The 13,918-nt window shown below is 58.0% G+C and overlaps 1 protein-coding gene across 2 annotated transcripts; it reads left to right on the top strand.

Annotated features, from left to right (window-relative positions):
- The first annotated feature begins 553 nt into the window (after positions 1-553).
- On the top strand, positions 554-12,768 carry S1PR3 (sphingosine-1-phosphate receptor 3). Of its 2 annotated transcripts, XM_064580120.1 has the most exons (3): positions 554-771; positions 4,590-4,822; positions 7,978-12,768. In XM_064580120.1, the coding sequence occupies exon 3, from the start codon at positions 8,116-8,118 to the stop codon at positions 9,244-9,246; it is 1,131 nt and encodes a 376-aa protein (XP_064436190.1). In that variant the 5' UTR covers positions 554-771; positions 4,590-4,822; positions 7,978-8,115; the 3' UTR covers positions 9,247-12,768. The 2 variants fall into 2 exon arrangements, with proteins under 2 accessions (XP_064436190.1, XP_045738077.1); XM_045882121.2 differs by lacking the exon at positions 4,590-4,822.
- Positions 12,769-13,918: the final 1,150 nt, after the last annotated feature.

The following is a 13,918-nucleotide window of genomic DNA, read 5'->3' on the forward strand; positions in this document are numbered from 1 at the left end:
GGGTGGGCCTGGGGGCCACAGCCAGCGCCCAAGCATGCTAACCCAGAACCAGTGGAAAGGCAATTTGAAAAGGAAATTATCAAGATCACTTCCACAGTAAGGATGATGATGATGATGATGATATCATCATCATCATCATCAGCCCAAACCCTTGCTAGGAGCTCGCCCAAGGGCGCAGGGTCAGAATGCCGGCCTGGGGCAGGGGCTTGGGAGCAGCTGAGGCCGGGGGACTGATGGGCCGGGAAGAGGAGTAGGAATGGTGAGGGGGGCGAGCGCAGGGGAAGGGAGAGGGAGGGGCGAGGAACGAGGAGGTGGGACCTGGGGCGGGGAGATGGGGGGGCGCGGAGAGACGGGGAGATGAGGAGGAGACGCGGGAGGTGAGAGGGGCCGCGGGGAGGAGGGTCGGGGAGGTGGAGATGGGGTAGGGGACTTGAGCGATTAGGGAGGTGGGCGTTCGGGAGCGCGGAGGAAGTAGGGAGGGGGCGCCGGGAGGGCGGGGAGCTGGGGGCGGTGGGGCGGAGCGCCGCCCCGCCCCTAAGGGCCTCTGGAAAAGTTTGCGCTCTGGCTTGCGCGCGCAGAGGCTGAGCCAGCCGGTCCTGGGGACACGCGACGGGAGCGCGGCGCCAGGAGGAGCCCGAGCGACAGCCCCGGGCCGGGACCGACTGCCCCCCTCTCCAGCCCCAAGACTCTCCCTGTGCCCCAGTCCCCGCCCCCTGAGCGGAGGAAGGGTCCCCAGGATGCGGGTGGCCCAAGTGCCCTTTCCAGACAGAGGTGAGTCGGTGGGGCAGGGGTTGCGAGTCCGGGGCGCCCAGCCTGGGTAGGTGGGGTGGGGGCCGCTGGGCCCACTTTTCTCACCAAATTCCAGCCTATCCCTGGCGTGACTGTACCTGGCCCAAGGAGACACCACGTCCCCATCAGCCCCTCATCCAGGCCATCCATTCCGGTGATGGCCCCAGCGGGGGAAAGGGAATGGTTCTTTTTTCCACTCTAGTGATGAGAGCCATTGACCAGCCAGAGCCAGGGGAGAGGGAATGGTTCCTTTTTAACTACAGTGGGAAGGTCCAGACTGAGCTGCACCTTCATGACCTGAAGGAGACATAAGTGGCTCTTCCCAGAGAAGTCCCCTCTGTCCTTTTCCTGGAATAACTGAAAAGTTAGGCAGCCTCACCCTCCCAGGATGAGGACCTGGGGGCTCTGGGAGTGTGTGGTTGTCGTCGTTCTCCTGAGAAAACCGTTCTTTTAAATGATATTCGCCACAAAATTCCACGGTTTTCTTCTGTTTCTTGAAGTAGGCAGTCAGGACTGTCAGAGTCAGGGCTGGAAGATAAAGCCCCTACTTTTGCAATCGTGAGGTTCCCACGTGCTGCATTCACAGCTGGATAAAGCCTGGAGAAGGGACGGGACATGTCCTTCTTTGGCCCGATGCTACTAGCTTTGCTGTTTCTAACCACCCCGGCTCCACACAGTCTGTGTCTCTCTCTTTCTCTCTCTTCTGGTGCTGGCCACTCCCGGTGACATATTTCTTTGTGGGTTTTTATATTTAGATGTAAGAGAGGAACTTGTTGGGGGTTTAAAGGGAACACATTTTGTTAGGAAGATAAAGCAAGGCGAGTGGCACGAACACGGGGCTCTCCTGGAGGATAATTTCAAAAGTGGAGGGTCCACCCTGCCCACGGTACCCACCCCCCCGGAGCCCTGACGACTTCCAGAATGAGGCATCTTTCTAAAGTCTGGAGGCCAGAGGCTGCAGACACTCGCTGTAGACACACACCTTCCTCATTCATCTTTGCAACATTCTTGGTCAGAAGTTGCAAACACTCAATGTAGTGGCATTCTTGCAGGCGTGGTTAAGAAAAACAGTTCCTAGAAGTACCGGGCAGGATTAGGTCCTGCGGGTGCATGATGGACACGGCGGACGGCCCTGCCTGTGGCTGGGGTGGTGGCGGGCATGTTGTCCTTGAGGAGTCGTGCAAGTGTCTGGCTCTGGAGGAGTTCTCAGGGAACTGATGCAGAGTTCCATCCAGAATGACTAATTCTGTGGCCATAGGAGGACCACCCAGTGGGTTTTCTCAGTCAGCAACCTTCACATCCTGCCGGTCTGCTTGTTCCGTCAACTGACACGAGAGACTGCACATCAGCCCTCAGGAGCCTCCTGTGAAGATGCGGCTGGGATGGATTCTCCCCCAGCCTCACCTTCGTAGATGCTGCTTTCCTCTTTAGGTTTCTGAATTTCGTAAAGTGCGTGGCTCTCCTAATTTTCTACCACGTGTGGATGGTAGAAACTGGCATCTCCTGAAGAAGGAGCCTCACACGTTGGCCTAACAATGTTCTCAAAATGCAGGGGCTGATTTCCTCCTTTCTCTGGAAATTACTGATGTAATTTCCTGCGGTGTCTTTTCCCTCCTCCTACACACACTTCGATACCTACAGTGTGTGCATGTGTTTCTGTGATGGAAAAATGAGAATTGGGGCATGCCGTCATCTTGCAGATCTGGGGCTTGCCCTACTGTGAAGCCCCCTCTCCTTCTGCAGGACTCGGCGCTGGAGCCGGGCGCTGACACCGCCGGCCGGGCCGAGGGCCGCCTGCGCTGGTAGTTGGAACCACTGCGCTGTGCTTCCCGGGGCCTTTCTGTTCCCCCCACGTGGCGTCCTCATTCCTGCCTTATCAGTCTGCAGCCACTTCTTATGATTCCTTTGCACCCATTTTCTGCTGAATTAATGAACTGCCTGAGGAGACGTTCCAGGAGCTTTCCGAGGTAACAGGACGTGCTCAGCGAACTCCATCCAGTGCCGAGACTCCGGCGCTCCGGTGACGGTGTGACCGTGCCAGGCACGGTCAGCCTCTGTTCTGTGTCGTTTTCCTCCTATCGCTGTGGCTGCGTCTGTAGGAGGCCCGGCGGCAGGCCAGCCCGGTGAGCCCCGTGCGCTGGAGCGAGGCCTGAGCCGGTCGGTGGGGCTCCTGGGCCTTGCAGATGCTGCTTCACGTCCCCAGCGTCAGGTTTCCGCTCGTGTCAGCAGTCCAGCACTTGGCGAGCCTGCTGGTGACACTCCTGTCACCGCCGTCTAGGTGAAGACCATGGCGGGGCGGGGGGCGGACGCTCTAGAAGAGTGAGCCCCTGCTGTGGCGCGTGGGAATCAGATGACCCAGCCATCCAGCCCAGCGCTGCCTCAGCTTCCCTCTGTGTACACTCAGAAGGCAGATGCCGCCATGGGGACAGACGGGGTGCCTGCAAGGGACATTGTGGGCCGTGTCACCGTGGCTCCAGGAACCGGCGGGAGGGACCCCACAGTTAGGACTTCTTGGGCCAGATGTCTCTTATTTGCATAGGCCCTTAGCTGCGGAGGAGCTCGTTCCCACACACCTTCGTTCATCCCACGGCAATCTGGGCAGGAGTCCAATCCCGTTACTAAGAACAGGCAGAGAAGGGAGAGTCTGAAAAGTCTGGTTGAAGAGCAGAGGGTAAGGCCTCTTGTGTCAAGATCGGTTGCCTTACAATGGACAAGCCCGGGCACCCAGGCGAGCGAGCACGGAGGCAGCCCCTGGGGCTTGTGCCTGGGCTCCTGCTGGCCACCCCACGTCCATGCGCTCGCGGGACTGCACCCGATCTGTGTTAACACCCGCACCTTCCCTGCCCGAGAGAGTCCCGTGCGGGAAAGCCGCCGGGGAGCGGGGAGCCCGCTCATCCCAGTGACCTCACCGGGGGCTCAGGGCCTAGGCTCCCAGCAGAGTGCAGGCGTGCGGGGCCGTGTGTGCGAGGCCTCTTGCTGGAAGCAACCTCTGAAAGCCCCGCTGGGTTGCTCAGAAATATGGGGCAAGGGGAAATATTCATTAGCAAAGGAATTTCCTGGGGCGTCGACATGGCCAGCGCGGCCTTTCTTTCCTAAATTCTTGTAAACAACAACAAAACACTGCTTTCCAGGAAATTTTGCTGGTTGGCAAATGCTTGGTGTTTCGGTTCAGTTTGGAGGATGGACTCGTTGGTTTCCCTGGGAAAACGTGCCTTTCACAAACAGCACCCTGTGTCTGATCGGGAGAAATTCCTCACTGTCCTCTCGTGCTTTTCTTGTTCGCTGTGACCGAGAGGGAGAGAGACCCCAGACTTTGTGGAAATATTTCCCTTTACTTTTTTCTTTTCCTTCTTTTTATAGTTTGTTTATTTTTCAAGTTGACATGTGTAGAGAAAGTAAGTTACTAGTGCAGAGAGCACATCTGGAACCCATCGGCCGCCCGGGCCGCCCCTCCCCGCGGACGCGCCTCCCTGGAACGGAGGGACGGCAGCCTCACCGGTGCGACGCGGTCTAACCTGGGTGACCACGGCGGGGACGCCTTCTAGAAGGTGCTTCTCCCAGTGCCCGTCCCACGCAGCAGCTTCTGGCTCAGGCCCGGCGCTCTGAGACGTACAAGACTACCGTCCTCAGCACTGGCCTCTATTTCTGACTTGTTCGGGGGAAATCAAGCAGTGATCAGACTCTTACAACAAAAAGTCAGATGGTGGTCCCTGACAGGCCCCCGATGCTTAACTTTTAAAATAAAGAAAAACGTGAGCATTTGTAATGTGTACGTCTTGCCCCCATGGGGACTTCTCCAGCTAGCCGAGTGCCGTTAGTCTCTGCGGGGACCCTCTGCACCAAAGCCCCTCCTAGACAGTAGCACGACGCTCAGAAACCCAAGGCAGCCCATGGATCCACAGACACGAGCTCACGAGGATGCCCCCACCCAGGCCCCGCAGCGCTTGTTAGGACAGCGACCTGTCGAAACCCCGTGTCCACAGACGGGAGCAGGAATTACCAGCATCCGAATGCACCTCCACCTAGGACTCGGGTGAGCATCACGTCGGCAGAAAGACGCCAGGCACGTTTGTAGGCTATGGGGCCCCACTTACGTGAAGGTCGGAAACAGGCTCCTGCCCTCGAGGGGGTGAGAAGCCAGCCAGCGGTCCCTTTGGGGGTCGGTGGTGGCTGGGACGGGTGGAACAGGCTGGCCTCCCAGGAGCTGTGCTCACAGTGCCCAGCACTCCTCAGGATGCATGTGGCCGAGAGCTGATGCCCCACCTGGTCCCAAGCCGGGCTGGCCGCTCCGAGCTGGGGGGCGGAGGGGCAGAGTGTTCTTTCCGCATATTCAGGTCCTGCTGCGCCCCTGAGAGGTGGGGGCAGAACTCCTTGATGCTTTTGACCACAAGTAACAGCACTCAGACACATCCAAAATCAACCTGGCCTTTGGCCCAGCACGTAACTCTTGGGGCGGAGTCTACGTTCTAATGTTGGTAATCCAAAGAAAATAAGCTCTTAGATTCTAAAAGAGCCAGATGTCTTCCAGTTACGAAAAATGCGGAGAGTAGCATTTAGCAAGAGATGTTCTGGAAAAAATGTGCTCTTTGAGTGATGAATATTTAATCAAGGGAAATGATAAATCAAGCGTTAGTAGGAAAAATACATTCACCCTCAAAATGCATGGTTTGGGTGGCTCTCCGGCGCATCTTACACTATTTTCATTGTGCTGGTTCTGCTGCTGGGTATCGCCTTCATTGTTTGCTTGTTTTCCTGCCCTGCTCAGTTCTTTCAAAGCCCTGCCTGTGCCGCGAAGAAAAGTCCTTCACTTGTCTGTCCTTGCTCTTTACGTCCAGGCGGTCCAGGTCCAGCGGGTTTATGGGCACACGCGTCCCTGTCCTTGCTCATGGCCCCAGCGCGGGGGTGGGGTGCGTGCAGAGGGAGGGATGTACGTGGCGGGGAGTTATCCTGGGGAAACAGGCACAGCCGAGAAGCCGAAGTTGTACTGTGGTTTCCAAACCTTTCGGATGTGGCTGCTTGGAGCGAATTCACGAACAATTCACATTCCTCGCCCTTTCAGGTAACACGCGTGTTTCTGCAATTCAGACCGTGTGGGTGCTCACTCACTCATGATCGCAAGTCATGCTCACCACATGCGTGTCGTCGTTGCTGGGACGGGAGCCCCTGGTGGGGGGGAACAGGACTAGTTGACAGAGTGGCCGCCGGCGCGTGGCACCGGGCTGCCTGGCGTGGGGCGTGTGGAGGCCTCGGGTCTGCGGCGTGGACCCAGCGCCGGCAGGGAAGTAGCCGTTCCCCGGCCGCTGCTCCCTCCGCTCTCGGTGGGGCTGGCTGTGCTCTGGGCTCTGCCCGGGGCCCGGACGGCAGAGTGAGGCCGTGGCGGCTCCATTCGCGGCTCACAGATAAAGACTCAGCTGACAAGCAGCAGGGAAGAGCAGGGCGTTCGTGGGGCACCCGTGAGCGGACGGGCGCGGTGCCCCCGATGCGGTGTGAGTGTGAAGCGGGCCCCCGCAGGCCGCAGGCTCAGAGGTGGTCAGCTGCGGCATTATTTACACTCCTGAAACGACAGCCTGCGATTTGTTGTAAAAAGTGGCGAGTGGGCTCAGGGAGGCCTGGAGGGGCTGGGCTGACTCCAGAATGTTGCAGAGCAGGAGGAATTTGACTCAGGGCGTGAAGGACAGGCCGGAGTTAGAGAAAGGCGCAGGAACGGCAGCAGGGGCCGGCGGGACAGTGGCCCACCGAGCCGACCCGTGCGTCTCCAGGGGCATCTACTGACCTGCGTGCAACGCGCAGGCGGCCCCCGGAGGCCAGGGCCCACGGGGTTTCTGGAACAGCCGCGCATGCAAGCTCCGGCACATTGGGAGAAGTCTCTGCAGCAAAGGAACAGAGCGGCTCTTTCTGACCTCAGAGAACCGAGCCCCCTGATGGAGGGGGGGATCTGACAGCCTCCCAGGCCCCACCAGTGCCCGCAGGGCCGGGAAACAGTGACCTAGAGGGAGTGGGGGACCCACGGAGTTTCTCTCCTTCTCGTCCGAGAGCAGCCACCCACGCTGTGCCCCTGAGTCCTTCCAGGACTGAGACCCTCTTGGGCCTTCTTGGTACCTAGCAAGATCCCACCACACCCCAAAATGCAGAGCCCATATCATTTGGGGAGCTGTCTGTCTCTGAACCCAACTTAGGGCTATGGCTTAAACGTTGTAAAAGTAAAAAAATACTCATCACTGGACACTCAGAGGGCTGTTTTAAGCTAATCTCATTTGATTGTAGCAGATATTGAAGCATATATTTCTAATTTAAAATCAGTGGGTCCACTGAACGCCACGTCCAGCTGTGACCTCACACGAGGTGATGAGCACGGCCCCAGGTGGGGGTGGGAAGTATCTGGAGGGGAGGGGAGATTAAATCCAAGGCCTTCGAGGGCCTGGCCCTTGGCTTCCCACCTTCACTGTGTCCCTAGACCCCCAGGTGGGTCGTTTCTTTCTGTTCGTTTGCACGGCTTCAGTTTTGGGGGTTCAGACAGTTTGATCTGAACTCTGAGTTTTCAGCCATGTCCAGAGCCCGAGTGCTCATCCCTGCCCTTCCTCCCATCACCCCTGTGGAGGTACGGGTTTGGGTTCTGCTCTGCCTCACACTGCCCTTCCTTCCGTGGCTGCGTGGCCCTGTCTCCGGCCTCTCCTGGGGGCCGTCGGGACCCGACTCTGTCCCCAGCCCTGGTCCCAGGGATGCTGTCAGGGCTGCAGGTGCTTCACCACGTGGCTTCAGGCTCACCAGGGGGGCTTCCTGGAGGCGTCATTCCGGTTCCATCCTATTGCATTGTCCTGGGATGATCCTGTCTGTCTCCTGGTCGCGGGGAATCATGGTTTGGCAGCTCCAGTGCGGTGGATCAAGGATGCACAGTTAGCACTCACGAGTGCCTTGGGATTCCCCGATGGATGTTTATTCGGTCTGTGTGTCGTTGTTACATGAGTGAACGACCGTGGCACTCACGCACTGATCTCCCTCCCGGGGGCTGCAGACACCAAGTGGCTTCCCGTGGCCGCCTCAGCCCCCGGGGAGCTCTGGGCCCCTGCGTGACCAGCCGTTTGCACACTTGCGGAGTTCGGGTGCCTTCCTCCAACTCTGCTGTGGCCGCTGCCCCTGGGTGGTCCCTGATCACCTTCATCGCTGGGCACCCCTCTTTTCTCTTTGCAGGCTCCTGCTGTGCACGCCCTGGCTGGGATCCGGCCCGGGCCACCCCTGAAGCCTGAGCCGGAGCCTGTTCTCCCGAGATGGACATGCCCAGGGCGCCCTCTGGTGGGATCCGGAGCTGAGCCTCTGTGCGCCTGAGCCATGGCCACGGTCCTGACGCCGCGCCCCAAGCCCGGGAACCAGACCCTGTACGAGCACTACAGCTATGTGGGCAAGCTGGAGGGCAGGCTGAAGGAGGCCCCCGAGGGCAGCATGCTCACCACCGTGCTGTTCCTGATCATCTGCAGCCTCATCGTGCTGGAGAACCTCATGGTTCTCATCGCCATCTGGAAGAACAATAAATTCCACAATCGCATGTACTTCTTCATCGGCAACCTGGCTCTCTGTGACCTGCTGGCCGGCATCGCCTACAAGGTCAACATTCTGATGTCAGGCAAGAGGACGCTGAGCCTGTCTCCAACGGTCTGGTTCCTGCGGGAAGGCAGCATGTTCGTGGCCCTCGGGGCGTCCACCTGCAGCTTGCTGGCCATCGCGATCGAGCGGCACTTGACTATGATCAAAATGAGGCCGTACGACGCCAACAAGAAGCACCGTGTCTTCCTTCTGATCGGGATGTGCTGGCTCATCGCCTTCTCGCTGGGCGCCTTGCCCATCCTGGGCTGGAACTGCCTGCACGACCTCCCCGACTGCTCCACCATCCTGCCCCTCTACTCCAAGAAGTACATCGCCTTCTGCATCAGCATCTTCACGGCCATCCTGGCCACCATCGTGGTCTTGTACGCACGCATCTACTTCCTGGTGAAGTCCAGCAGCCGCAGGGTGGCCAGCCCGCACAACTCGGAGCGCTCCATGGCCCTGCTGCGGACCGTGGTCATCGTGGTGAGCGTGTTCATCGCCTGCTGGTCCCCGCTCTTCATTCTCTTCCTCGTCGACGTGGCCTGCAGGGTGAAGCAGTGTGCCATCCTGTTCAAGGCCCAGTGGTTCATCGTGCTGGCCGTGCTGAACTCGGCCATGAACCCCGTCATCTACACGCTGGCCAGCAAGGAGATGCGGCGGGCCTTCTTCCGGCTGGTCTGCACCTGCCTGGTCCGGGGCTGGGGTGCCCGCTCCTCGCCTGCCCAGCCTGCTCTCGATCCCAGCAGAAGCAAGTCCAGCGGTAGCAACAACAGTAGCCCCTCGCCAAAGAGCAAGGAGGACTCTCTGCAGAGAGCCGCCTCATCCTGCGTGACCGATTGGAACAAAACGGTGCAGAATGGGACCCTCCGTAAGTGAGAGCAGCGGCCTCCAGGAACGGGGATCCTTACACATCCGCGGGACAAGGGGTGCTCTGCTCACAGCCACGGTCTTATTTATTGCATGCCTCAACCCGGGAGTTCCAGAGCTGGGGCTCGGGAAACCTATTTGCCAATAGCCTGCGTAGCATGGACGGTCACTAAGGGGGGGACCCGAGGACTCGCCAGCTTATTCCACGGTAGACAGCGTGCCTTGTCCGCTTCGGCTCCTGAGTCTTCCGAACGTCCCCGGCTGCTGATGTGATCTGCCTTCCCCCAAGTCCCAGCGGCCACTCTCCGTGGTGCCTGCAGAGGGGAGGTGGTGGTGGGCCACGCAACGTACGGCGTGCTTCCCCAGACGCCACAGTGATGTTTGGGAACTTCACACTACATTGTGCACAGCGTGGATGCTGGTGTATTCGTCACGTCTGGGCTACGGAGCACTTGGTTTCCAATGTCTGCCATCCATACATGGCTCCAGTGGGGGTACGTGGTGCAGTGTCCTGCTTGAACCACCAGGTGTAAGGACGTGGCTAGAAACCAGGTACACACTCCAGTCCCAGTCTCCTCAACTGACATGAAGTCTCGTGTTCAGCAGGCTTTGCCTGAATTCCCAGAAAGCGCTGCTCCCAGGTGGGGCTCAGGTGTGTGGGGCTGACCCAGAGAGGGCAGAGAACCAGAGAGCTTTGGGAGCGGCGTCCCTGCTTCTCCTCTGTCCTGTGTCCCTGTGGAGTCTTACACACATCCAAAGCCCCGTTCCTACAGATCCCAGAAAAGCCAGCCAGGGTCCTTCAGGAGGCTGTCCCTAGGCCAACCAGGAAAATAACCCATATGAGCAGAGGACAGACACCCTAGCCGGAAGCTGGAGGCTGCAGTCTCTTTAACGTGATGGAAAGTTTGTCCTGAATTAGGAGAGGTTTACTTGATCCTGTGTGGAGTCTGATTCACTTTGATCAGAGAAGCACCGAGTCAGTGACCCCATGCTGTCCCCGTGGAGAAGCTGGGGCGGTCGGCAGCCCCCGCCCCCGCAAAGCTGACCCTGACCGTGCTGTGTCAGGAGCGCGTCTGGGATCCGGCGGTTTGCGCATTCTTCAAGGAAATATAATGATGCCGTAACCCCCCTTTTCAGTATAGGTTGGCCATGCGTCCCCGTTGGTAGGGAGTTACTTAGAAGGCGTTTCGGTGCACGCCTTCCCCAAGGATTCCACCTGCAGGACAGACCGACGAGGAGAACGTGCACACGTCTGTAGAGATCTCATAACCACAGAGTTGACGTGCTCGGTACTTGGTAGAAGCAAAACAGAGCAACCTTCAGAAGGACTCCTACTTGGGCAAGCCCACATCAGAGCCCCTGAGGTTTTCTGATTTGCTGGATGTTTCAGCTGAGTCAAGACTCAAGAGACGGCTCGATATGTTAGCTCTCTCTCGAGAAGTTGGCTCCTGCATGCACGTCCCCCTGACGGAGGAACATTCCTGTGGGTCCTGGGGGGTCTCCACATACCCACCAAAGACTTCCCTCACTTTTGTTATTGGTGAGAGAAGTCCTGTTTGTCAGCAGACGCTTGGCGTCGGCTTCCTCCCATCACTGAAAAGAGCTTATTTTCTACTCCAGTAGCGTGTCTGGAGAGTAAAGCCTGGAGAAAGGGAGGCAGTGTTTCGGAGCCACGACCTTGGGCAGCGCGTGCTCACGTAGTGAGCAAAGTGGCCGCAGGATCCCTCCGCACTGGCCCTGAGGGGCGCCGGGGGCCCTGGGTCTCTGGTGTTAGTGTTAGTGACACTTGCCCCATAACCCAGCTTCCCGTTGCAAGAACGCAGAACTTTCAAGCAGTCTGAGTGAGAAATATGCCAAAAGAGTAATTGTGTTCGTTTGAGAGATGCAGAAGATGATCAGCCCTAATTCCGCTGTGTACGGTATCCTCAGCAGGTGGTTGGGGGCGTGTAGGAGTTTCCAGGCCACAGAGGACTCGTGCATTAGATACCACTCGGTCAGTAACCTTTCCCTGCCCCGTGTGTGTTTGTTAACAAAATAAAACCAAAAGCCTGCTTATAAACCTGTCGCTGGGGGTCGGTGTGGGGGATTGTTTGCACCAGAGCCCCTGGTGGTGTGCAGGGTGGCGGCCCAGGACGGAAGCCACTCTCGGAAGCCCACGACCGTCCCCGCTGCACGTCCCCCAGGCATAGCTGGTGTCCAGGGAAGCTTCGGTGGCCAGGTTTCGGTAGGCCGGGCCATTTTGAGGCGGTTGAACCCTTCAACAGGGAGAAAATGATGCGTCCTGGCTGAAAGAGACGGGCCGTTTGGTTCTGCTCCATTTGCAACAGGAGGGAAGAGGTCAGAACCGGCCTGCTGCCCAGCATCCTCGTCGACAGAGGGCAACTTCTAGTCTGTGTGTGTGTGCAGGTGTGTCCATGTGTGTGTGCACGTGTGTGCGTGTGCGTGTCCACGCTGCATGAGGCCTGCATTGGGCATAACTAGCCCAGGGCTGATGCTCACGGAGAGATCTCGCGGCACAGCCGAGGACCGCAGCCTGCAGCCACCGCCCCGCACTCTGCCCGACGCGACCAGGCAGACGCGACCGCGAAGCCCGCCAGGAAGGCTGCGGCCAGGCCATCACTCTGACCCCCCACCCTCGGCAGAAGGGCGAGGCTCGGCAGGCGACGGCGGTGCAACAGGTCTGGGGGTATCAGAGTACCTGCTCTCCATGGGAAGGGTCCAAACGCCCCCCTCCCTCGTGAGGCAACACAAGATCCAGCACCCAAGTGAGAGGCTTTTCACACAATCCTTTATTGCTCCCAGAGTTACACTGACAGTCGTCTGAACGGCTGACCGGAGGTTATTCCGCGCTGGTGAAGAGCCTTTCGCACACATGTAACTCGGTGCATTTTATAGAAAACGTCTAATTGAATTACCAAGTCCATGCTTTGAAATTGTATCCACGAGGACAAAACCTCAACACCCGAATGTTGTTAGTGTCTAAGTCAAAATATCAAAGGGTTTGCTACATAGTCAGAAATGCACACACCACTATCCCGAAAATGAAGGCACGTTTTCTGATAACCAGTGAGAAGGAGACGTGTGGCATGGCCCCAACGGGGTGACCCCGGGGGACGCCGCGCAGGGGTCTGTGCTCCGCGGTTGCCGGCGCGCAGGGCTCGGACCCGAAGCCACGTCACTTCCTAGGAGGGAGGGGGTGCACTGAGGGCAAGGGAGGCACGGGGGCCGCTCCCCTCCCTGCCGTGCTGGGGCCTCCCGTGTCCCCCACGCCGCTCAGGCGCTCCCAGCTTTCCCGGAACAGAGCTCAGAAAGCTCCAGATTGGTTTGGTAACTCCACTGCCCAGAATCCAAACGCCGTTGAGGCATCAAAGCAGAGAATGGTGAACTGGCGACACACCCAGACAGAGACCCTCACGGCAACCCTCGTTCGTTCCACAAAACTTAGTGGAAAACAAAACACAGAGCTCTCGGATAATATTTATCAATATATATAATTTGCTATCCAAATGCTTTTTAAAAAGTAATAAATATCTCATTATTACACATGAAATTTACATGGCGTTCTCTCCGAATCCTTGGATTTTCACATCAGATGTTTAATTCTTGTTTAATTCTGAATGCAAAGAAACATTCACATACTTAATTTTTTACAATATTTATTCTGGAACAAATTTTATTCAAAAGGCAAATGAATAGAGAACATTCCACTTGCCACCGACAGTCATTACAGAAAAAGGTAATTCAGTGTTCAAAGATGGATATGCCCATTTATTTCCGCTGTGTTGATTGCTGCTTGATTCGGTTGGACAGAAAATTTGGTGGTGGGAGAAAGATCCCAGGTGAGTGTGAGCTCCTTGGCTGTGACACGCAGGACCACACGTGCTCTCCTTACACACTGATCTCTACCTACAGCATTGCAAGGTGAGCTGCAACGTAATCTGGCACTTTGGTCCATGAGAATGGTCCTCCCAGCCCTCCAGGAGGAGCTCAAGGGTCTCCTTCATTCAGGGCATGGGGGAGGCAGGAGGAGGCCTGAGGGGGCACCGCCAGCCCCCAGTGTCCCTGCTGACACCAGCCACTGCATGTGAGGGTGTCCCGCCCCCCCGGGGCCCCCAGCCTGTCCGCCTGCTCTGGCATGCCCGCCCCACCTGCCTCCCACCTGTCTTCGAGCTCGTAAAGCCTTCACACTCTCCACATCCACCCGGGAGCCCCCGCCTCCACTGTCCTGTGGAACGTGACCATGTCAGCCATCAGGCTTGTCACACTCTCATGCCCCATGCGTGCTTGTTTCCCACGAGGAGCCAGCACTGTGCCTGCTAATAGGAACCAACGCACAGATGAGGCCAAGAGAAGTCTGGCTGGGAATCCTACAAGCCGGGCAGCGCATACAGCTGCGCTGGGCAGCCAGCTCACCCCCAGCACACCTGGGGGGGCAGCCTTGCCACACCTAACCCTTCTTGTCCTTCCGCCCTGGCCTCTGACAGACGCCGCACGCTGACGAAGGAAACCCTTCTTACCTCCATCCTCCTCCACTGTCTCCCTCCTGGCCTGTCACTTCCACAGTGCCCCCCCCCACCCCGGGGCCCTGCTCCCTTTGCACACGGGTCCCACGTCCTGCAGCATCCAGGACCCTCCCCCCATGTGTCTGCAGATGCCAAACTCTTCACATTTGCTTAACTTT

Source organism: Mirounga angustirostris, unplaced genomic scaffold (genome assembly GCF_029215605.1).
Source record: "Mirounga angustirostris isolate CCGP_5_RB_7025 unplaced genomic scaffold, mMirAng1.0.hap1 SCAF_15, whole genome shotgun sequence".
NCBI classification, from domain to species: domain Eukaryota; kingdom Metazoa; phylum Chordata; class Mammalia; order Carnivora; family Phocidae; genus Mirounga; species Mirounga angustirostris.

Excerpts from the sequence above, each read along its gene's own strand:
- S1PR3 (XM_064580120.1), top strand. The coding sequence starts at position 8,116 with ATGGCCACGGTCCTGACGCCGCGCCCCAAGCCCGGGAACCAGACCCTG.